General features: G+C 42.1%; 1 protein-coding gene across 1 annotated transcript in view; it reads left to right on the top strand.

Annotated features, from left to right (window-relative positions):
• LOC114029537 (PR domain zinc finger protein 16-like) overlaps positions 1 to 23,588 on the top strand; it is a 113,591-nt gene that overhangs the window by 15,635 nt on the left and 74,368 nt on the right. Inside the window, exon 2 of the mRNA XM_027844025.1 lies at positions 5,523 to 5,657. Within this exon, the coding sequence (XP_027699826.1) occupies positions 5,523 to 5,657 (135 nt within the window). The remainder of the gene's footprint in view (positions 1 to 5,522; positions 5,658 to 23,588) is intronic.

Genomic DNA, 23,588 nt, shown 5'->3' with positions numbered 1-23,588 from the left:
ATCCTTGTTTCCCCAACGCTGAACCCAGTGCCAGGCACAGATAAAATTCTTAATACATTCTTGGCGATTGCTAGATTTTCTAAGCCCCTGATATCACCACGTGAACGTATGTTTCAGTATCTCTAGAAGGGAATTGGAGCCTCGTGAGAGAACCGGCCCAGCTAGGGATAGAGAGGGAAGGGGCACTGAAGTCTTGCACTTGGTTTCAATAAATCAACTTCACACTATTCAGGATGGGAAAAGCATGGCTAGTCAGCAGTTCCTCTGAAAAGGTTCTGAAGGTTTCAGGGGACCACAAACTCAATATGAATCAACAGTCTGGCATGATGGTCAAGAAATTTATTCCAAACTGAGGCTACTGTAAGAGTTGCAGTGTTCAGGACTAGAGACGTTAGAGACCCACTCTCCACGGCTCTGTCCAGGCAATGTCTGGATCCTGTATTCAGTTCTGGGTTCTTCAAGGAAGGATGTGGATCAGAATGAGAATCTCAGAAGGGGGAGATCATGAAAGTGAAGGGCTTGGGATTGTGCCGTGTAAAGACCACTTGAAAAACCAGGGAATGTTATGCTGGAGGAGGGAAGACTAAAGGCACATGGTCCAATGAGCTGTCCAGTAGGAGATAGATTAGACTTTCACGTTTCCTCTTGGCCACAGAAAGAGACCAAGTAGAATTGACGGGTGGGAGTTGCAAAGAGATGAAATTAGACTTAATATAAGGAATAACATCCTAAGGACTGGAGCTTTCTGAAAGTGAAATTCTACCTCCAGTAGAATGTAAGCGCCTTGAGGGCAGGGACTGTTTAGGTTTTTTTCTTTGTATTCCCCAGCACCTAGCACATAGTGTGCTCTTAACGAATACTTTAAAAGACCAAGGGATAGTCATTCCTTTGATGATGATTCTTATTTATTTGAGGTCTTCCATTGGGTGACCAATCATTGGATAGAGCACAGGACTGAGTCAGGAATACCTGATTTCCAACCCTGCCTCAGACACTTCCTGGCTGGGCAGTGATGGACAAGGCCTCTGTTTCCTCCTCTCCAAAATTAGGGTAATAATAGCATCTACTTTCCAGGGCTGTTACAAGGATCAAATGAATTCTGTCTTCAAACTTTAAAGCACTATATAAACAAGAGCTATTTTTGTTGTCACTCTTGTTAAGCTAGTCTGCCCTCAGAAGTCCTTTCAGACTTGAGATTCTGGGATTTGGGGAAGAGAGGAAAGGAAGCAGAAAGGTGAGATGAAAAGCACTAAAGACAAAGATTTTAAGTGTGAGGATTTTTCCATCCATGGGTCACTGCTGAACCAGATTTCCCCCAAGCTCTCCATTTCTCTGGTTTTGGCATCAGGGTGCCTGACTTGTTCGGAAGAAGCCTCCTCCATCCCTCTTTCCCCCCCCCCCCCCCGGCCTATGATTGGCTTCACAGTTATATTGAACACATGCCCCCTCCATCCTGTTCAAATTGAGGTTTCTGCGGTTCCCAGATGTTTCTGCTTTGAGGAAGTGTGTCCTGATCAAAAGAGGGCAAGCCCTGACTCCCTCTGAGCACAGGACACGGAGATCAGAAGTGCTCTTTCTGGGCCGATTGGAATGGTGGCCGAGATCCTTCCCAGCCTGATGGATGCTCGCCTCATCTCTAGCCTGCAGAAGGATTGAATCCAGGTGTGATTTCAGCTGGGACCTGAAATGGACACGACTGCTGTCTCCAAATATGGGGAGATATCTGTCATGTAGCAAGGCATCAGAGAAACAAAGTGGTGTGGCGGTTAGAGCACTGGACTTTGAGTCCCGAAGTTCAGGGTTCAAACCCCACTTCCAACACACTTACAAGCTGTGTGATCATGGCCAAGTCACTCAGCCTCTCTGATCTCTAACTTTCTAATCTGTACAATGGAGATAGTGATTTTGTGTAGCATCACAAGGCAAAAGTTAGACCAGGAAGTAAATTTCAGCTCGGTGGAAGGAAGGATTTTCTGTTAGCGCTGTTCAATGATTCATAGATTATCTTCTAGGGTTGTGAGTCCCTTGTCCCTGGAAGCAAGTCATAGATTTAGAGCTAGGAAAGACTTTACAAGTCAAGACTGGTCCTTGGTGTTCAAGCAGAATCCAATTGACCTCTTGGTAAAGTTGTCTTAGAAGTGATTCTGACTTGTGGGGTAGAGGGGTTAGACTAGATGGGTCCTTTCCAACTCTGAGTCTTAGGATTCTTCATCCACAGTTTTACATCCTGCTAGATGGATTAAATGGCCTCGGGTGGAGGAGTCATTTCTCTAAAAGGTCATTTAGTTTACTGCTCTGCTCCTAAATCAATGGTTCTCAAAGTATAACATGTTGGGCTTAATGGTCTTTGGGAAGTCACAGCTATCTCTACCATCATTATCATAATTAATCAATCAATAAACATTTATTAAGGAGCTACTGTGTGCCAGATACTGTTAAACTCTGGGGATGCAAATACAAAAAAGAAAGACAATCTTTGCCCTCAAGGAGCCTACGATCTAACGGAGGAAGAAAACACATAAAAGGAAACTGAAGAGAAGAGGGATGGGCAGGGAAAGTACTCAGAAGCATAGTGGAAAAGTCAGAGGAGTTGGAAGGTAGTACAGCCCGGTGAGAAATGAGATGTTCTGAGCTGAACTCTCTCCTTAAATGGAGGTTTTGAAGTCCATGGTTCCATCCTCCAATCAGAAAGACTGGGGATAATGATGAGGTGGAGTACCAAAGCTGATGGGTTCATCACCATCATCTGTCATTAATAATAATTATTATTAATACTTATCAGTACTATTATTAATTATTGCCCATCAGTACTACTGTACTTTTCCTGAAATTTCACCCTTATTACTTTGCTCTGGTCATACATTTAGAGATAATCATATTCCAAGAATGACATCCCAAAGTTCTCAGGAAATATTTCTCTCCAAGGCATTTCAAAATTAGAAATAACAATTACAGCAACCCTATGGGCTGTGGAAGTTGTTATTGCACAAATATAAGAACACCTGAGTAAGTGGTTAGGACATGCAAAGTCCATGCCTTCAAGCAGCCAACTTAAGGTCCCCTAAACTGACTGAAGAAAATAGAATACCAAAACCAAATTCTCATAGACCTTCCAAGCCATTTCCAAATTGGCAGCCCTACCTCCAGTAGGATATAAGTGCCTTGAGGGCAGGGACTGCTTAAGTTTTGGTCTTTCTATTCCCCAGCACCTAGCACATAGTAGGCTCTTAACAAATACTTTAAAAGGCCAAGGGATAGTCATTCCATTGATGATGTTTCTGTATTTGTTGTTGTTTCTTTAATTCTCTCACCTAGTTATCAGTCTCCCATATGAAGCATCTTCCTCTAATAGGATGTAAGTTTCTTGAGTGCAGGAATAACGTTGTTTGCCTATATTTGTATTCCCAGTGCTTAGCATAGTGTACAGTACATAGTAAGTATTTAATAAATGCTGTCTCATTCATTCCCCTTTCTGGGATAGTGCAGAAGATGGGACACTGGATTTGGAGTCAGGAAGACCTGAGTTCAAATTCTGGCTCAGACACTTACTAGCTGTGGGACACTCTAAGCAAGTCACTTAATCACTCCATGCCTCAGTTCCCTCATCTATCAAATGAAGTGTTTGATTTGATGGCCTCTAAAGTTCTTTCTAATCTTGATCTAAGATTCTAAGCAGCCGATTCCCTAAGCACACTCACACTCCTCCCCTCTGCATAAAGGTCTCACTTCTAAGATTGATTTCTGCTCCCTGGACTCTCTTCCTCCAAATATTTCTGCTGTGCTTGATTAGGGAAACCGAGATAGTTGAGGAAGGATCCAGAAGGGAAGAGGAGATGTGGGAAATGTGAGCCTAGCCCACCAGGCTGCCCCTGCTGTGGGTTGTAGCTTCCATTTTATGAGACAGCAAATCCGATGGAAATCCTGCCCTGTGAACAGCGGGGAGAGGTGAGGTTTTTGACTCTCAAATCAGGCATTTTCTCGTAAATGGGGTGGTTCAGAGTTCCGGTTCTTACCCTGGGTGAGCAAGCTAGAACTTTGCCATTCTCCCTGTCCCAGCTCCTTTAGCAGCCTGATACGAAAGGTTGAACCTTTTCATGCCCCCAGGGTGTCAAACGGTGACTTTCCTGTTTTAAGAAAATAAAAGTAATCATCCCACTGCTTGGCTCACACACTTTCTCACCTCAAACCCTTATAGAGCCACAGAGAAATACCCCCAGGCTTTGATATGTAGACACCTTTACCTTCAAATCCTTTTCTAGTCATCTCATTGGTACACCATCTTTGTGAGGTCAATGTGCATTTAAAAAAAAGATTAGCCCGAGGCTCCAATCACTTGCAACCATTTTGTTGTAGACTTGAGGTGTTTGTGGTTATGACCAGTACAGTGATCTCTGTTTAGTTGGGGAAAATCATCACGGGTCCTTCAGCCTTCAGTCCCCTCTACTCCCCACTCAACCCAAAGTCTTGAATAACCAAATCAGATTCCTTATGGTTTCTACTGGGTTAACGTGTGAATGGCAGGGCTAGACAGAATCTGGGTGCCACCTTATAAAATAAACTAGGTGGGGGGAAATCATCAATCCTTCAGCCTGCCCCCACACTTCCTCTCAATTCCAGACCTTTGTAATCTTTTCCACTGGACTTAATGAATGTGTGAATAGCAGGGGATAGACTGAATATGGGATTCTTTCGAATCTGGGTACCACATTTTAGGAAGAATATGGATAAGCTAGACAGCAGCTTCAAACAAGATGGTGAAGGGTCTTGGTTTTGCTAGCCTTTGCATCCCCAGTGCTTAGCACAGTACCTGGTACATAGTAAGTGCTTAATAAATGCTTATGGACCAACTACTAAAACTCATTCCACCTTAGGATTGATTAAATGAATTAGAGGGTATTAAGACTAGAGAAAAGATGATGGGGGATAGTGGAGGGCATGATTGCTGCCTTTGGGTACTTTGAAGACTGTCACCTACGAAAAGGAATGGACTTATTATGTTTAGTCCCAAAGGACAGAACCAAGAGCAATGTGTTGAAGTTGCTACTAAAAGAAAAAAAAAAAACCTTAGGCATGCTATCATGAAAATTCACAATGAGAGCTGTCTCAAAATGGAATGAGCTATGGTGGGGAGGTAAGATGGGGTGATGGGGGGAGAAGCGCTTATTGAGGGTCTTCAAGCAAAGGTTAGTTGTCCACATATTAGAGATATCATAGAAGGGATTCTTGGTCAATCATGGGTTGGATTCATTGTCTCTTGAGGGCCCATTGAACTCTGAAATTTGATGACCCATTCACGAATCCATGGCTGATGACAGCTCACCGTATTACCTCCTCCACCACCACCATCACCCAACTAAATCATTGGGCTTCTGGTTTGGAGCAATGTTGTAGATAAGAATTTTGTCAAGATCTCTGGGCATGCTTTCCTACCCTTGGTGGGTCATCACCTCTAATAACCACTCTTTTTTTCTCTCCTTGCTCCTCTCCTCCTCCTCTCTCTCCCCTCATCCCACCCCCAACAGATTGCTGATGAGTTGGGCAACGAGAAGTTCTGTATGGAAGCTAACCAGACTGGAAATGGGAACTGGCTGAAGTACATCCGGGTGGCCTGCTCCCGAGACGACCAGAATCTAACCGTGTGTCAAGTTAATGAGCAGGTAGGCCCGTGTGGGATGAGGAAACTCATGGGGGAAATCTGTGTCCTTCAGAATAATTCTTTGAAATTGGAGTATGGTAGTTTGAGTGTGCTCTGTATCGACTCTCTGGTCCTTTGTGATAATTAGATTCCACAGAGCTGTCTATACTTTCTCCTTACTAACCTATGAAGACATTGTTGCTAAGGCTTGATTGATGAAGCAGATGGAATTAAACGGTTCCAAAATGAAATGTGTTTATTCCAGGGAAGACAAATTGGTCAGGGTGGTTAAGATCCTAAACCTGGGGCTATTTTTCTACTGAGTCACTGTAAAATGAGAAATATGAACTAGATTTTATTAGATGAGCTATTAGATGGGCACCGCCAGCTCTGACATTCCCTGTTCTAAAGACTTTCTCACTTCTGACATCCCCTTTTTTAAGGATCTCCCACCTTTGACATCCTTTGTTCTAAGGCCCTTCCCAATTTTGATATTCCCTGTTCTAAGGGCCCTCCTAGGTCTGACATCCCTTGTTCTAAGGCCCTCCCAACTCTGACATTCCCTGCTCTAAGGGCTCTCCCAGTTCTGACATCCCCTACTCTACGGGCCTTCCCACCTCTGACGTTCCATGTTCTAAGGTCCCCAAGTGAAATGGGTTCCCATGGGAGGCAGTGGGCTCCCCCTCCCTGGAAGTTTCTGAGCATAGACTGGACAACCACTTGCCAGACATGTTGCAGTGGATTCTTTTTGGGGTCATGAATTGGGCTGAATGGCTCCTGAGATCCATTCAAACACTGAAATCCTGTGAGTCCGTAACTTCTTTCCCTAATGTTTAATATTTAAGATTTTGTGCTCTAAGGCACCTTTCCGCTCTTTATCTTGAACCTGTTGGTTATTGCCCAGATAGTATCCACTTGTGTTCAGAGGCCTGCTAGTAAATGTTTAACGATCAGCTCTCTAGGGAAAAACGCACTCAAGACACTTTTCACTTTAATAGGCATTATTACCATTTTCTCCCTCACTTTCTCAAGTTTAGACAATCAACAACATGCTAAATCAGGTCCTGATCTAAAGCATTTGCCACTTCCAAGGTACAAATGCTCACACTGAACATTTAACAATCAGGTATTGGGAGCCAGTATAAGTTGGCTCCAACGGCCCCCTGCTCTCATCCACATGCCTGTCTCATCTCCGTAAAGCAAGGACTGTGTTTACTCCACACCTGGAGTCTTGCTCTCTGTTCCAGGCACCACATTTCAGGAAGGACATTGAAGGGCTAGAGATATCCAGAAAAGGGCAGTTGGGATGAGGAAGGGCCCCAAGATCATGCTGTGCATAGAAGGACGAGGAGAAGGAACAAAGGGTGATTAGCCTGGAGAAAAGAAGACTGGGCTGGGGTGATGCCCAATCACTCTCTTCAAGGGTTTGAAAGGCACTCATGTGGGAGAGCATTGAACCTGTCTGCTGGGTTTGGCCCAAAGGGAAGAACTAGGAACCATGAGGAAAAGGTGCAGAGAGGCAGATTTCAGCTAGCCATAAGGGAAACTCCGAATTAATTAGAACCATCCACAAATGGGATGGGCAGCCCTGGGAGGGGAAGGAGGGGCTGCAAGACTGATATTCTACAATGTTGTAGCATAATGCCTGGCACACAGTAGGTGCTTAATAAGAATGAATGAAAGAACCCAAGGACAGGAAACATCTTTGGGAGAATGGTTTTAAATGGATGTGTTTCATCAAGTTCTCAAGAAGGTCTTGGCTGCTCGCCAGCAAAGTCATTGCCTTGGAAGGGTTGGAAATGTTTTCGGAGTTTTGCATTTCTTCTCTTTAGCAGGGTGCAGAGAGAACCAACCCACAGGTGGTCCAGAACCCTCAGAGGTTCAGTGAACTCTCTGGACAGGCTGCTAAAGGGATTGGAGTAATTTTGGTTCTGTAATCTGACCCCTTGTGGTAGTGAATTGATAGAATTCTTAGAACACCATAAATTCAACTCATAAGAGTCTGAAGCCTCATTCAAAACTTCAACAGAGTCCAAGACAGAATGAAGTTATTCAAAGCCTGAAGGGCTCTCCCACGCACCCGACAAAAATCCTCGTTTCTCTCTCTGTCTCTGTCTGTTTCTCTGTGTGTCTCTCTCTATCTCTGTCTTTCTGTGTATCTCTGTCTCTATCTTTCTGTCTCTGTCTTTCTGCCCTCTGTCTGTCTGTCTCTCTCTCTTTCTCTCTCTCTCCTTCTCCCTCATTGTTTGCCTATTTTTGCTAAAAAAAAAAAACCCACAAAAACAAAAACAAAAAAACCCCAAAACTGGGCTATTAATTATCTGTGCATATAAGATCTTACCAAGTGATTCCTACATCTCTTCATCTGGGTTCTAGTCCTGGCTTTGAATCTCACTACCTCCATATTGTCGGCACCTTCAATAAGGTAGGGTGACTAGGAATTTTCCCCAGGACCCCAAAACAAGGAAAAGGCAACACTGTAACTTGTGCATTCAGCGGATCCCCTATTTAGCAAGAATATAATTCATTAAAAAATAGGAAGCTGCCATTTTTAATAAGGCGTCCCTTCCCAATCAAGGGATTTCATCTTAGTTCTTTCTAGTACTGTTTGTGCCTCCTTCTTTCTTGAGGTGCTAACCTTGATAGGTCTGGTTTTGCAGGTCGCTGAACCACATCTGAGCCTCAGTTTCCTCATTTTTTAAAGGAGTAGAATAATTCTTGGGCTACCAGGCTCACAGGTTTCCTCAGAGGAGGTCAATGAAATTTAATGGATTGGGAAAATGTCTTTCCTGATTTCCTCCAGCCCTCAGGAGTTCAACAGAAGAAATGTAATTCTTCTATGTGAAAATCAAAGTGTAAAAAACAACCATCACCTCCTACCCAAGTCTTCTCTGCCTCCTCAATAAAAAATTATTCCCCAGAACTTTTCAATGAACCTTAGTATGAACAGTTTCAAGTCACCTCAACAGTTTAGTCTCCCTCTATTGTGTGCACTTCAGGACATTAATATTCAAAGATGTGCTGGTAAATATTTAACAACCAGATCTCTGAAAATGTGCAACACACTTTTAAGTTTAATCTGTATTATCAGCATCACTTCCTTAAATCTAGATAGTCAACAAAGCAATCAATAAAGCCCTGACCTGTAGCATTTGCCAATTTCCAAGATGTAAAGGCTCACCCTGAAGATTTAACAATAGGCTCTCAGAACCTCTACGAGCTGGCTCCAGTCCACCCCCCCACCCCCCCCACCCCCGTCAATAATCTTCCTGAAAAATGAGTACAAAATTCCAGATAGTCAACAGTCAATAAACATTTATTAAGCACCTACTATATGCCAGGCACTTTGCTAAGTACTGGGAATACAAATACAAAAAAAAAAAAACCTGCCCTCCAGAAGCTTATAATCTACCACAGACAGGGGAGGTTCCCTATCAGAGGCATGGCACAGAAGTTAGTTAGAGAAGAACCAAAGTTGTGTACCCAGATGAGAAATGAGGAGGTGGTTTAGGAGTTCATGTCCTACCCTTCAATCAGGACAGGGGATGGTGATGAGGTAGAGGAGCAAGGCTGATGAGAATTTACGAGATGATAAAATTCTCCTGATAATAAGCTTCCAAGGACAGGGTGGAGAAGTCAGATATAATCTAATAAGGGTCAAAATCCAGCAAAAATTCTATCTTTCTGGATGGTCTGCTTCTGTTAATGCCTCTCATGATTACATTCACACTTCTCCCTCACCCACCCACCCACACCTTGCCCCTTAGCATGTTTCACTGTTGACTCATACTTAGTTTAGAGCCCACTAATATCCTCAGATCTTTTTTTAAGAACTGTAATATGCCCACAGCTACCCTCATCCTGTACTTATGCCATTGTTTAAAAAAAAAAAGACACACTTAGAACTGTATTTTTATCTCTATTAATTTTTTTTTAATTAGATTCGGCATATCATTCTAAACCTGTCGAGGTCTTTTGGGATTTTGTCATTCATCCCATGAGCTATCTTTCCCAGCTTTGTGCCTTTCCAAACTCGATAAGTAAGCCACAGACGACTTCATCCAGATTCATTCATGAAGCTAGAGACCAGAACAGGACATAGGACAGAATCTAGTAGCGCTCCAAATAAACAAAGATCAATGAATCTCCATTCGGGAGGCCTGGTCATTCAACTAGTACCAAATCTATCTAAATGTAGTCATGCCGTCTACCTATGTCCACTTTGTGAGCTATTTATAACTTCTTGTTATTAGTAAAAGAAAGGAAAAAAACACACAATTGAACGTACCGTGGCAGCATTACAGAATTGCAGAGGTGGAAGGAGCCTCAGCAGTAGTCAGCTCAACGAGCTCCCCCTAAACCAGGTGGCATAGAGTCGTGAACTTGGAGTCACAGGATTTGAGTTTGAATCCTGGTTATGCCACTTTCTCCCCATATAAAGTTGGACAAGTCTGGGATTTATACCTCACCTGTAAAATGGGAGAATTAGACCAGATGGGCACGGAGGTCCCTCCCAGCTCTAAATCCAGGATTTTATGAGACTCAGAGTGGCAAAGTTAGGTGGTTCAAGTAGTTACAGATATGACTTAAACCCAGGTCCTCTCTACCACTTCGCTCAGTCATTTCAGTCATATCCAACTCCTCCTGACCCCATTTGGAGTTTTCTTGGCAGAGATCCTGGAGTGGTTTGCCATTTATTTCTCCAGTGCATTTTACAAATGAGGAAACTGAGGCAAATGGGGTTAAGTGACTTGCCCAGGGTCACACAGCTAGGAAGTGTCTGAGGCTGGATTTGAATTCAGGAAGATGAATATTTCTGACTCCAGGCCCAATGCTCTATGCACTATGGCGCCCCCTAGCGCCCATACTATGTTGACCCATACCCGAGAAAGAATCCTCTCTGCAAATTCCCCAGAGTGGATTAACCAGCCTTTGTGCAAAGATCTCCCATGCAAGCAGCCACCCCGGGAAACCCATCCCACTTTTGGATAGCTCGAGTCTTTAGGGACGTTTTCCCGACATCCAGTCGTTACAGCTTCTGCCTAACGCAGCAAATAGCGTTGTCGTCGTTGTTAATAGTTAGCAATTATGTAGCCCTTTAAGGTTTGCCTTTACACATTATCTAATTTTATGATTAAGCAGCCAAGCAGATAATTCTGGGAACTTAGAGGTTATTTATTCCAATCCTTCCCCTCCCCCATTTTACAGATTAGGAAACTGAGGCCAATGGTAGGGAGATAGCATTTATAAGGTTACCGGAAACAACTGAGATTTGGACTCAAGTCCCTCAAACCTAGATACAACAATACCCTTTCCCTTACACCACCTAGGCTGCTAGGTGACTCAGTGTCTAGAGCAATGGGACGGGAGTTAAGAAAGATCTGAGTTCAAAGCTGACCACAGGCAGTTATTAGCCATGTGACCCTGGGCAAATCACTTCATTGCTGTTTGTCTCGGTTTCCTCATCTGCAAAATGGGAATAATCATAGCATCTACCCTTCAGGATTTTTGTGAGGAGCAAACAGAAAGATCTTTAAAGCACTTTGCAAGTGACTGGCACATAGTGGGTACTATAGAAATGCTTTATTATGATGATGATGATGATGATTATTACCACATCATGTCTCCCATGATCTCTTCAAAGAGGCTACTCCCTTCCATATTACAGATTGCAGCCCATTCATATCTTCTCTTTCAATACCTCTCTTCATCCATATCCTATCCCTTCACATGTCTCACATACTCTCATTGATTTAGAATTGGAAAAGGACCTTAAAGATCATCTAGACCAGCCCACCAATTGGACAGAGGAATGAACAGAAGGCCCAGACAGGGGAAGCGGCCACCAGTGGTCACATAGCTAACAACGAGCAAAGCTGAGACCACAGCCAAGGTCTGAAGGTGCCCAAGAGGCACCAACCACAGAGGAGGGAGCTTAATTCCAGTTACTTCTCACCAGTCCCATTCATTTTGTAAGAACGAGCCGTTTACTGAAGTCAAGTGCTCAAAGACAGGCTTGAGAAGGCAGATAGAGAATGTCAGTTCTGAACTCAAATCTTCCCTGGGAAATAGGTGAGAGGAGCCTCCACGTTAGGGAGCTCTGAGCATCTCCCCAGCCAAGCACCTCGGGGCTCTCTGGAAGAACCCACATATCTCCACTTCAGGCCGGTGACAGGGTAAAGATCTGAGGGTCCAGCCCCCTTTCCCTATGGCCATCATTCAGACGTTTACAATCCTTCGCTATATAGTGGTCTCCAGACAAGCTGCTAATGGCCAGACATCACCCTGGTGTGTCCCCAGATTATTAGCTGAAGTTATTGGCTCTTTGAACCATATCTTTGGGGACTCCCTGAAGACTAGGCCTCCCTGTGTTGCTGGCATTAACATGAACTGTAGTTTACTCTCTGTAACTCGTCTTACTTCCCTCAGCTGAGATAAATTTCTCTTTTTTTATTTCTGTATCCCCAGTGCCTAGAACAGGCGCTGGTACATAATAAGCACTTAATAAATACTTGTTGATTGATTACCTTGGGGGGGCTGCTGAAATAGCCTCTCCTCCTCCTCCATCTTCATCCACCCCCCTGCCCCCTACACACACCCTTTATCCCTACTAACTGCCTCCTCCGACCTCTATTGTGTACTATTCCCACTCAGAACAGCAGCTCCTATAGTGGCAAGGGATCTGGGTCTGAAGTCACAGGATAAGAGTTCAAATCCCACATCTGAAACCTGCTACCTGTGGGACCTTGTGAAGTCACTTAACCTCCAAGGGCCTCAATGCCCTTCTCTATTAAATAAGGGGTCTCTAATGTCCCTTAAAGCTTTAATGATTAGGGAAATGATCGGTATCCTTAGTTGGGCATACCCTTCATTTCTGAATATAGCTTTCCTACCCCTTGGGCCACCCCTTGTAACAAAAGGAAAAAGAAAAACTGGCAACATGTTAACCGAATCCTACAGTGTGTGCGTATATATGTACATATACACATACTATAGATGTACTACATATATTATGCTATATTAATACATAATATATATACATATACCAATATAGACATACTAGATGTGTTACATATATACATACTACATATACTATATAAACATTATGTATATATAATACATATCCATATATACTAGATATATTACATTTAAATGCTACTCTATGTACACATACTACACATACTATATAAATCATACTACATATCCACTAATATAGAAACACTAGATATATTATATATCTACATACTACTATATATACACATACTATGTATGTATATAAACATGCTATATATATCATACTACATATACCAATATAATAATACAGACATACTAGATATATTACATATATACATACTATATCTAAATTTATACATACTACACATATCAATAAATGAATATTTATTAAGCACCTACTATGCTCCAGGCACTGTGTTAAGCAATGGGGATACAAAAAGAGGCAAAAGACAAATCCTGCCCTCAAGGAGCTTACAATCTAATGGGGGAGACAACATGCAAGCAAATATGCAGTCTACACTTTTTTTTTTTTGGCAAGGCAATCAAGATTAAGTGACTTGCCCAGGGTCACACAGCTAGTCAGTGTCAAGTGTCTGAGGCCAGATTTGAACTCAGGTCCTCCTAACTCCAAGACCAGAGCTCTATTCACTATGCCAACTAACTGCCCCAACATGCAAACAAATATATACAAGGCAAGCTATTGATGAGATAAATAGGAGATAATTAACGGAGTGAAGGCACTGGAATTAAGAGGGGTGGGGGAATATATATTTATGTGTGTATATGTGTGTATATATATGTATATATATGCAGCATATGTGCATGTGATATTAAAGTTTATAGTTACCTTTTATATTTATTATATTAGTATGCTACATTTTATTTAATAATAAATATTATTTTATATGTTTTGTGTATTCTTTATACATTTCTACCCCCGTAGTATACAGTAGAACATTAGGAAGTTTGTCCTGGATTATTCCCCACTACCCCCCACAAAAAAAATCACCAATCTATTCTAATATCCTTTCATATCTTTTTCTTACCCTAAAACTTGCTCTTCACATCCTGAATTCATTTCAAAATCCTCATTGCTTCCTCTTCCAAATACCCTTCTCTTCTAGAGTCAGAGGCCCTGTGTTCAAATCCTGCCTTTCATGCTTACTAGCTATGTGACACTGGGTGAGTCACTTAGTTTCCCTGAGCCTCAGTTTCCTTACCTGTAAAATGAGGGGGTGGTGCCTGAAGTGTTTCCTAAGTCCAGGCCATTTGGTATCTAGGTGACGCAGTAGAGAGAGCATCCTACCTGGAGTCTGGAAGACCTGAATTCCAATCCAGCCTCCAACACTTGCTACCTGTGCAAACCCTGGGCAAGTCACTTAACCTCTGCCTGCCTCAGTTTCCTCATCTGTCAAATGAGGATAATAATAACACCTACTACCCAGGATTATTATAAAGATCAAATAAGACAATATTCGTAGAGTGATTAGCACAGTACATGGCATGCAGTAAGCAATATATAAATTCTAACTATACCAATGAAATCTCAGATTAATTCTACACCCCTCCAAAAAAAGAGAAAACTGTAGTCAGTGAGGCACCAAAAACTTTTTTTGTTATAAAGCATATATTTATCATAAGTTTCATTATAAAATATAGATTTTTTTCGTAGCCTTTCAACCTCCTTCTTCTTGGAAACCATGGAGGTGGGGAGCCAATGCCTTTGTATTAGAAAGCCTATCTGCTTCTTTCCTATCCTGCCCCCTGCCCCAATATTCATAAAATAAACACATTCTTTGTCCTGGGTGACTTCCCCTGCCCCTCTCAAAAACAAACAAACAAACCAGAACCCACACCAACCCATCCTAACGTCTGCATCTCTTTTTTTGCCCTAAGATTTGCCCCTCATATCTGGAATAGCTTCATCTTCAAATTCCCTATTGCTTCTTCTTACAAATACCCTCCTCTTCTGCCTCTTTCCCAATCAATACATTTCCTTTAAAAAAAATAACAACTACTACTAAAAAGACTGAGGTCCATCAGGAAGAAGGATCTTTTATAGTTTCTCTCCGTCTACCTTTCCCTTCCGTCTCAAAGCAAGTGAGATTTGCAGGTCAGCCCCACTGGTCGAAATGAGAAAAGTCAATATCCAAGAGGCTGCAGACGGTCTCGAAAGACAGAACTGATACCCAAAAGAACCAGCCACTTGATGTCAGAACAACAGGCCTGGTTTCACCAGTGCCAGCTCAGGATGAAACCTTCTTTCCTGCACCTCCCCACCCCAACCCCCATTTGCCTTCCCTTGGCTGAGCTGGCCAGCAATGTGCAGTTTCGAAGGTAATTGTGTGCCTCTGATTATTACCAATTTTCACTAGGGTTTTAGAAGCAGTCTTTAATTTACCCGACTTTTTTTTTCTTCATTTTAGCATTGAAAGGAGAAAAAGAAAAAAATCCATCAGGTATTCTATGTATACGTTCACTTTGGGCGGTGACGAAAAGACCCTTCAGCTGCCCCAGATCTCCTGCTTCTGCTTTCCCTCACCCCCCAATCCTTTCCTTTTTGGAAAATTCAAGACATTAGCCTCACCCCTGGGTGGCTCTTTTGCCTGCAATTAGGAGCAAAGGAGTTGGTTTGAAAGGTTTCAAGAGACACAGACAGGGTCTGTTTCTGAATTTATTTTAATGTTAAGAAAGAAAACCAAAACTTGGAAATAAGTTGGCCACAGAAGGAGGAAGGGGGTGGAGAATATATCCTATTCAGTGCTGCTCTGTTTTGTTTTGTTTTTTTATTCTTCATTTTCGCCTTCTTTTTCTTCTCTTTTTGAAATATAGCCCCAATAGCTTTTGAAGGTTGGCGGCAAGATGTTAATGGTCAACGGTGCCATTTAGATCAGAGTGGAGTCCACATTTAGAGCTTTGGCCCATCCAGGCCCCTAAGGAGCCATGGTAAAAGTGAAGAAAGGAATTCAAATGTGGGGGGCATTCAGGGTGCTTCCCAGCCGTCGTGGGTCTAGCCGTAGTAGGCAGGTCTTAAATGTCACCAAGCCCCTTTGAGAGGAAATAAGGCCGGCAAAGGTAGAGTCTGTCCTTGGTTAAAAGCCATCGTTTTCTATCCAGAAGTCACAAAAACATGCCCAGACAGTTCTCTCTCTCTCTCTCTCTCTCTCTCTCTCTCTCTCTCTCTCTCTCTCTCTCTCTCTCTCTCTTTCTCTCTCTCTCTCTCTCTCTCTCTCTCTCTGACAATAAATCAGGAAGAACAGAAATAAACGAACACATTCCACTGACCAGAGGCAGCTCTGAGGGGAGATGTGGGCTTTGTGAAGGGACTTTTGGGGCCTGGCCTCTCCTTCACCAACCCTAGCCTGAGCCCATGCTTGGCCATAGGCCTGGCACACGGCAATATATTATTAGTCCCTTGAGCCTCAGAGCTTTGAAAATTCTCCCTAGGGATTGGCTGCTCTCAGGATGGACATAAAGGGCCCGTCTCCCCAAAGTCGAGGCAGACAAAGGTTAATCTCTTCCTTTAGGCCCGTTAAGCAAAGACATTTTAATAAAAGATTAGCCATACAATCACCAACCAGCATTGTGTTGATGAGAGCCAGGGCTGGTTTTTAATCAAAACCTGGTGCCTCCCAGACTAAAATAATTTGCTTTTGATGGAGGGTTCTTTTTTTCTGGTTTCGTTTCCGCTGTCCTGTGGTGGAGTCTCCGTCTGTGTGTATCTGAGTATCCAGCCCGTGGACGGGTCCTGGGCTCCATCCACCCATCGCACAGACCATTCTATCTCAACTCTGCTCCCCAGGAAAAGTTCTCTCATTTGAATGTCATTTTTAATTCCCTGCAATTTAAAATTAACCATTCGGCATAAACGTGCCATTTTCCAATGGGCGCCTAAAACAATGGATTATTATTTTTCCTTCGAAAGTGACATTAAAATAAACCCCCTGCTCACAATTTCAGCTGCTTTGCAAAATGCCTTTAAAGACGCAATCAGCTCATTTCTCAGAAGACTCAGGAACCAAACCAAACAAGCCGGTTTGTTTTGTTTTGTTTTTTTTTTAACAATGTTTTCTTCATTTCCTTTCCAAAAATGAGGACTGCTTCTCCCCAAGGCGTGAATGAAACCCACTAACTATGGTGATCTGACAGTATTGAGAATTCACTGTCTATGTCATCTAGGTATACATCTAATATGTTTAGATATCATATGCGGGTATACATTTCATACCGACATATATATGTACCTATCTCACCGTGTTGTTTGGAGGATCAGAGATTGTGTATGAAAATTGCTTTGTAATTCTTAATGTGTAATAAGTAAAAGTTAAATGTGTACATGCTTTATAGCTATACTTTGCATAGATTATATTTTATTATATGTAATTGAGGGAATTTCTTCACCATAAATTCCCTGCATGGATAAAGTCACAGATCCAGTCAAAAAAATTTATATTGGTCTCCAGCTCTATCTATATAAATGTGATATGTAAATAAGATATGTATGTATATGTGTATATTTATATATGTGTGTGTATATGCTTGTGTGCATATGTCTGACACACACCAAGAACTTAATAAATGCTTGAATTAAATTTAATGTTATGTAATATACATATTAAGTATTTATACACATATACATATATAATGAAGAAAGTTTCTTTACCAGATATTGCCTATATTTATGAAATCACAGCTCTAGTCCCGAAAGGTTATATCTCCTCTCCATATATCTCTTGCCTCTCTGTATATAAATAAGTGTTAGGTAGATTAATAGGTAGATGGATAGACAGATAATCAATGTTCATATTTATCTATCTGGCACATAGAAACTTAATAAATATTTGGTGAATAAAATATATATATTACATATTCTATATTGTACATATTAGATGGTATCGATTGTATGTTTATTTAGTGGTAATTTCTTGCAAAGAGTGATTTAACAACAATTAGGGCAATCTTTCAGTAGACTAAAATTTTGGACATAAAAATATTATGAGATTCAAAGAATAAAACTAAGAAGTAGATCATTTTTATATTTAAACACATTCCAAACTTAGTAGTCTGTGAAAAACTATAATAATGAAAAACATAAGCAAAGATAAAATACCAGGGCACTCGGTAGAGGGGCAGAGACAGCAGGAAGAAAGATAGGGCAGGAGCAAGACATCCCCCTTCCCCTCTCCGCTGGAGAACTACATTTTGGTCCTCAGTTTTAGCCCGGTGCATTTTACTAGACCTATCTGAAAAGCTGAGTCCCTTTTTAAAAAGCCCAAACCAAAGTACTCCCCCTACCCCTGCCCCCACCTCCCACCCGGAGCCCAAGAGCAGCTGAATAAGATAGGGAGGGGGCCAGTAAAGATTTTGGTCTTAACTCCACAGTGAAGTGGTCTCAGCTTCCAAACTGTCTTCCTATCGCCCACTGAGCTGAACGCTGTGTCCCTGTTGTTCTCTGAGATTGCCGATGCTCATACTACTTTTCTGAATCAAAACTGAGCTTACGGGACTTTGGCTGGAGGAAGGGTAAACACTGAACAGTAATTCCTAAAGAAAGGAAAATAATACTGTTCCTACTGCAGGACACTGGGGTCATGGATGGAGGTATTTGACCCTGACCTAATGAGTTTGTTATTCCTCCTATCATATCCTTTCTGTGTGAATGGTTTAAAAATTGGGAAGTCCCTCATGACTGTGGTACTGTCAGCCTTGTTAGTGTTCAGTCATAGGAGAGAGAGAGAGAGAGAGAGAGAGAGAGAGAGAGAAGAAGGAAGAGGAGGAGGAAGAAGAGGAGGAGGAGAGGAGAGGGAGATAGAGACAGAAAGACAGAGCTAGAGACAGAGATAAAAGAAGCCTAGAAGGACCGAGACCGCACTGAAACAAATGACCAAATGGGTCCACGGTCAACTAGTTTCTGATCAGAGATGGAGCTGGAGCCATTCAGATGCCATACTCCCTATGTTCCCATCCTTTTCTGAGAACAGGCCTCCAGCACCGCATTGTGAAGATTGAAGCCTTGACAAATTTAGGCACACTTGAATCCAGGAATGGAAAGAGACAGAGAGAGAGAGAAAGAGAGAGAGAGAGAGACTGTTTAGACAATTTGAAGAAATCAACATCCTGATAGAGAAGGCCACTTTTTGTTATCATCAGCTCCTGAGCAGCCTGGGAAACTTAGAAGAAAAAGAAAGGCCCAGAGCTCTTTAGCATGCTGATGAATTTCAGAGAGAATTGTTCATTCAAAAAAAAAAAAAAAGTACCGTGTATTGCTGTTAACTTGATTTCTAGTTCCCAGCTTTAGCATGGTTTCGACTTTGTGAAATTGGAAAGGCATTTTCTTCTGGTGTGAATCTAAGACTTCTAAGGTTCAGCGGCCATGGAAATTGTGGGATCTGCAATACCATTTCTAAAACATCTTTCCCAGGAAATTAATTTCATGTTTAAAAAAAATACTTAACTAGTGAAAATGAAAAAGAATATATTGCCCTGAAATGATGGCTTTCAACTTTTTTCCAATTGAAAAATGAACTTGTTGGGGAAATGGTGTTTTTAGAAAAGAGCTCGGTCACAGTGAACGTGAGCTGGGTAAAAATCTAAGTTTTCTGAGGCAGCGACTCAGCCTCATAAGGGGAATGGTGTCCTCGGTTTAGTTCTGAAGTTGGTTTACCTACAATTAAAGCCTTCCTTTTATTGGGGAAAAGAAAACTAGCAGGAGTTAGACAGAGACAGAACTCTGAATGATTGCCTCTGTGTGTGTATGTGTGTTAGAGAAAGAGAAAGAGAGAGAGAGAGAGATGGATGGACAGACAGACAGATCCACTATATTTAATAAACCCACTGGAGTACCACAGGGAACAAAGGAAGGTGGGCACTAGATTAAGTCACTTTTGAAATATTTTTAAAGCATAGTACTTTAGAATTAACATTTATTAAATAGCCGAGAAGCTCTGTTGTTGGCTATTGGTTATTTTTCCTGCAGATATTTGATCAAGAAAAATCAAAATTCGACTGTCCCTGTCCTAAATACAGGGTGTCCCAAGGTCTTCATGAGCTCAAGCTTGAAACCTTACAATAATCTTTGAAACACTCTGATATATCTACCTATAACTATCTATAAATATCTATAATTATATATGTGTGTGTATGTCTAAAGATCTATGCCTATCTATATATCTGTTTCTGCGTATCTATACATTTACAGCTGTGTATATTACAGGTGCCTATAACTATGTACATTCAAATCTAAATATGTCTACATATAGATATCTCTCTCTCTATATATATATATATAGCTATAACTATATAGCTGTGTTTATGTAGATAGATTTCTATTTCTATATGTTCATCTTTATGGATCTCTATGGCATATGTTTTTATATCTATATCTATTTCTATATATTTTATATCTGTATTTGCATCTATCTCATCTAGATCTGTGTACATCTATAAGTTTATGAAAAGGGAATAATAATATCTTCTTTTTACCTCCCAAGATTATTGTGGGGGTCAGATGAGAATATTTGTAATATTTTAAGTAGTTTTGCAAACCTTAAAGTGCTACATAAATGTTAGCTATTATTATATCTAGCTATGTATCTATATATAAGTCGTTATATTACCATATCTTGCACTTTTAAGTATATATGTATAAAGGTAGATATAGATTTGTGTACACTGATGCCCCTCAACAACACAAACATTATAACAGAAACAATTATTTTTAAATAGGACACTTAGGAAAGGAAGAAAAAAATGTGTATTATTTTTCAGTTGTAGCATTTAATGCTGAATGCCTTCCTCCAGGGTTATTGTTAAGGAGAGAGAGAGTGAGAGAGAGAGAGAGAGAGAGAGAGAGAGAGAGAGAAATTAGTCGGACAGATTCTTTCTTGAAAAATAAAAGTTTGATCTTTGTTTCGAGAGCAAAATTGTCCTGTATATGTCCATCAATAACGAGGAGGACTTCTCATTCCCTGGACCCTTGTCCAATCAGGGATGTCACCAACCTAGAAATGGAAAATGAGAAGAAAGGTTATAAAAACGTGTTAAGGAATTTTTACGAGGTTTCTCTAATAATTTATTGCTGGCTCAAACTAGAAGCAGTTGAGGTGCGTTACAGTGAATGGTGAGATTGTAATGCCTCCTGTAGTGTCAGGGAAGGGCCAGGCGCCCCATTGCCTGGGCAAAGCGGGTTTCCACTGAAATCCGCACCCCCACACACACACACCCTTTACTCCATCTTTGAGTCTGAAGGCTCTGTCTGTATTGTCTCTCTCTGTCTCTCTTTTCTGTCTCTCTGCCCCAGGAGGGAACAGTTGGTCTCCTTTCACGTTGGGCACTAATTTCACCGAGAGATTATTTTTTCTTAAACAACATGCTCAAAATGAAACAAAAGATTGGCTCAGCTTTTGTATCAGAGGGAGCTGAGCTTTAGAATTGTTTTAGCCTGGATGTCACTGGGGGAACTGTCAAATTAAGGACCAGCTGGGTTTGGAAAAGTTTTAAAACTCTCTCTGTCTCTGTCTCTTTCTCTGTCTCTGTCTCTGTCTCTGTCTCTGTCTCTGTCTCTCTCTGTCTCTGTCTCTCTCTCTCTCTCTCTCTCTCTCTCTCTCTCTGTCTCTCTCTCTCTGTCTCCTTTCTCCCCCCAACACTTAGCCCCTTTAATGCACTTTAAAGTTTGAAAAAGTTAAGGAAAGTCAAGTCAACTTCTCCTGCTCCCACCCCAGTCTCACTAAAATAAATATATACTTACATGGGTAACATCATTGCCAATCCTATGTCTCAGAGCCTCACAATCCACCTCCCCCTTTGGTTGCCGGGTATCTTTGTCATCACCCTACTACAAGCATCTAAGTCTTCAGGAAAGGAACCTCCTAGACTCTGTACTGGGACCGAACCCAGCTTGGGCTCCCGGGCAAGGGAGGAAAGAAAGTTTCAGTTTGCAAAAGAAACAAAATAAATGACTAAGAGTTCATTTGAAACTTGGAAGCTCGAGGCTTCTCTTTTCTCTGCTTTCCATGAAGGGAACAGGACAGCTTCTTTTGAGAGAGAGAGAGAGAGAGAGAGAGGAGAGAGAGAGAGAGAGAGAGAGAGAGAGAGAGAGAGAGAGGAGGGTCTCCCGAGAGAGGAAAGATTAGGGGGAGTGTCTGAGCTCTGCATCTTAGATTAGTGAGGAAGGATCAACTGTAGCCACCCCTCCTGTAGACACATGAAGAGAGAGAGAGAAAGCAAGGATGCCGGCTCCAGGACAGGGACTGAGCTAGGGAGGACCAGCTCTGGCTGGCGCTGGGGCTCCTCGCCTCTGCAGCTCCCCCTCCCCCCTCCCTCCCTCCTGCCCTCCCTCCTTCCCTCTCCCTCCCAAGGGCCAGAGGATGGTGTTTGCCATAGTCTCTGCTCACCCTGGACTCCCTCTCTGGCACACTCTAAACTTAACTCAGATTGCTGAGCAGAGCCAACAATCACAGCCAAACAAGGTTAGACTACTTTTGTCCTCCCACCCCTGCTTGCTTGCTGCTCCGTAGCTATGCCTTTTCTCTCTCTCCCTCTCTCTTCCCCCTCTCTTTTCCCATGGGGGTCTCTTCTGTCCCAGTGGAGTCTGGCCTGACTTACAACTTGGTAGTTCTCACTTAAGTCTGGGGCCGGGGAGGGGTGGGGGAAGGTGGTCCTTTTGGGATGTTCATGCAAGATTTGGGGTGGGGGAGGTGCAGAGAGAGGACCTCGTTCCATGCCTGCCCTTCATTATTCCCAGACCTTCAGAGTGCAAGGGCCCGAAGCACAGCTCTGAAATCAAAGCAGGCAGGGAGTGAGATAGGGGCAGGCCAGTAGCATGAGAGAAGACGGCAAGAGAGGGAGGGAGCGAGGGAGGGAGGGAGGATGTGAACAGTGAACAGAAAACCCGGGGAATGGGGAGCAGGTAACTGAGGAAAGACTGCCCCCTGATGGGGACTTGAGGGAGTCCAGAAGGAAGAGTTCTTTAACTTCCATTCCATTCAAGGTGCCATTATCAAGCTCCTACTGTGTGTTGGGCATGGGTTTCCGCCACCTCCCCCCCCGGCCGCAAGAGAAACTTGGAAGTCAGAGCAGGGACATTTTTCTATCATCGGGCTCTTCATCATGGAGAGAGATAATGTCACCATCTAACAGAGACTGCCTTTCCCTTTTCTGTGTGCTTTGCCATGTTTTATTTTAAAGCTGGGAGGCGTGTGTGAGTGAGAGACAGACAGATAGACAGACACAGAGAGACAGAAACAGAAACAGAGATGATGAGATAGAGACAGAGAGAAACAGACAGAGACAGAAAAGCAGAAGGAGACACAAAGAGAGAGCAAGAGAGAGAAAGAGAAGGGCATGGGGAGAATTTGCCTGCTTGGGTGCTAGCTAAGTAAGCAAACCAAAACTGATCCACACAGGTGATGAGAACAGTTTTATAGAAATGATAAAGACGAAACACATCAGGACAGCAGGGAAACATTTAAATGAAATATATGTGTGCATGTAAATTATGTATATTATATGCATGTATAAATATATGTATTGCTATATGTGTGTACAATGCATGTGCGTACAATGCATATGTGTGTTGTAGATGCATGCATGCATATATGCACGTATGCATATATTGTGTTGTACACTTATATATGCATATGTTGTGAATGCATAATGTGTATTTTATGTTGTATGCATAGGTATATGCATATATACATATATGTGTGTGCATATGTGTATTGTATTGTGTGTCCATGTACATGCATACTCGTGTGTATTGCATGTGTGCAAATATTATGTGTGCCTATATATGCATTGTTTGTATGTGTATATATTCATATAAATATATATATATTTAACTATTGTGTGTATATCTATGTCTTTATATCTATGTATCTAGTTAGCTATAGAGACAGATGTAGACATAGAGACATAGACATAGACATAGACATAGACATAG

Source organism: Vombatus ursinus, unplaced genomic scaffold (genome assembly GCF_900497805.2).
Source record: "Vombatus ursinus unplaced genomic scaffold, bare-nosed wombat genome assembly UNPS02014932.1, whole genome shotgun sequence".
Classification (NCBI taxonomy): domain Eukaryota; kingdom Metazoa; phylum Chordata; class Mammalia; order Diprotodontia; family Vombatidae; genus Vombatus; species Vombatus ursinus.
The sequence above is the reverse complement of the archived record's forward strand: the minus strand, read 5'-3'. Positions and strand labels throughout refer to the sequence as shown.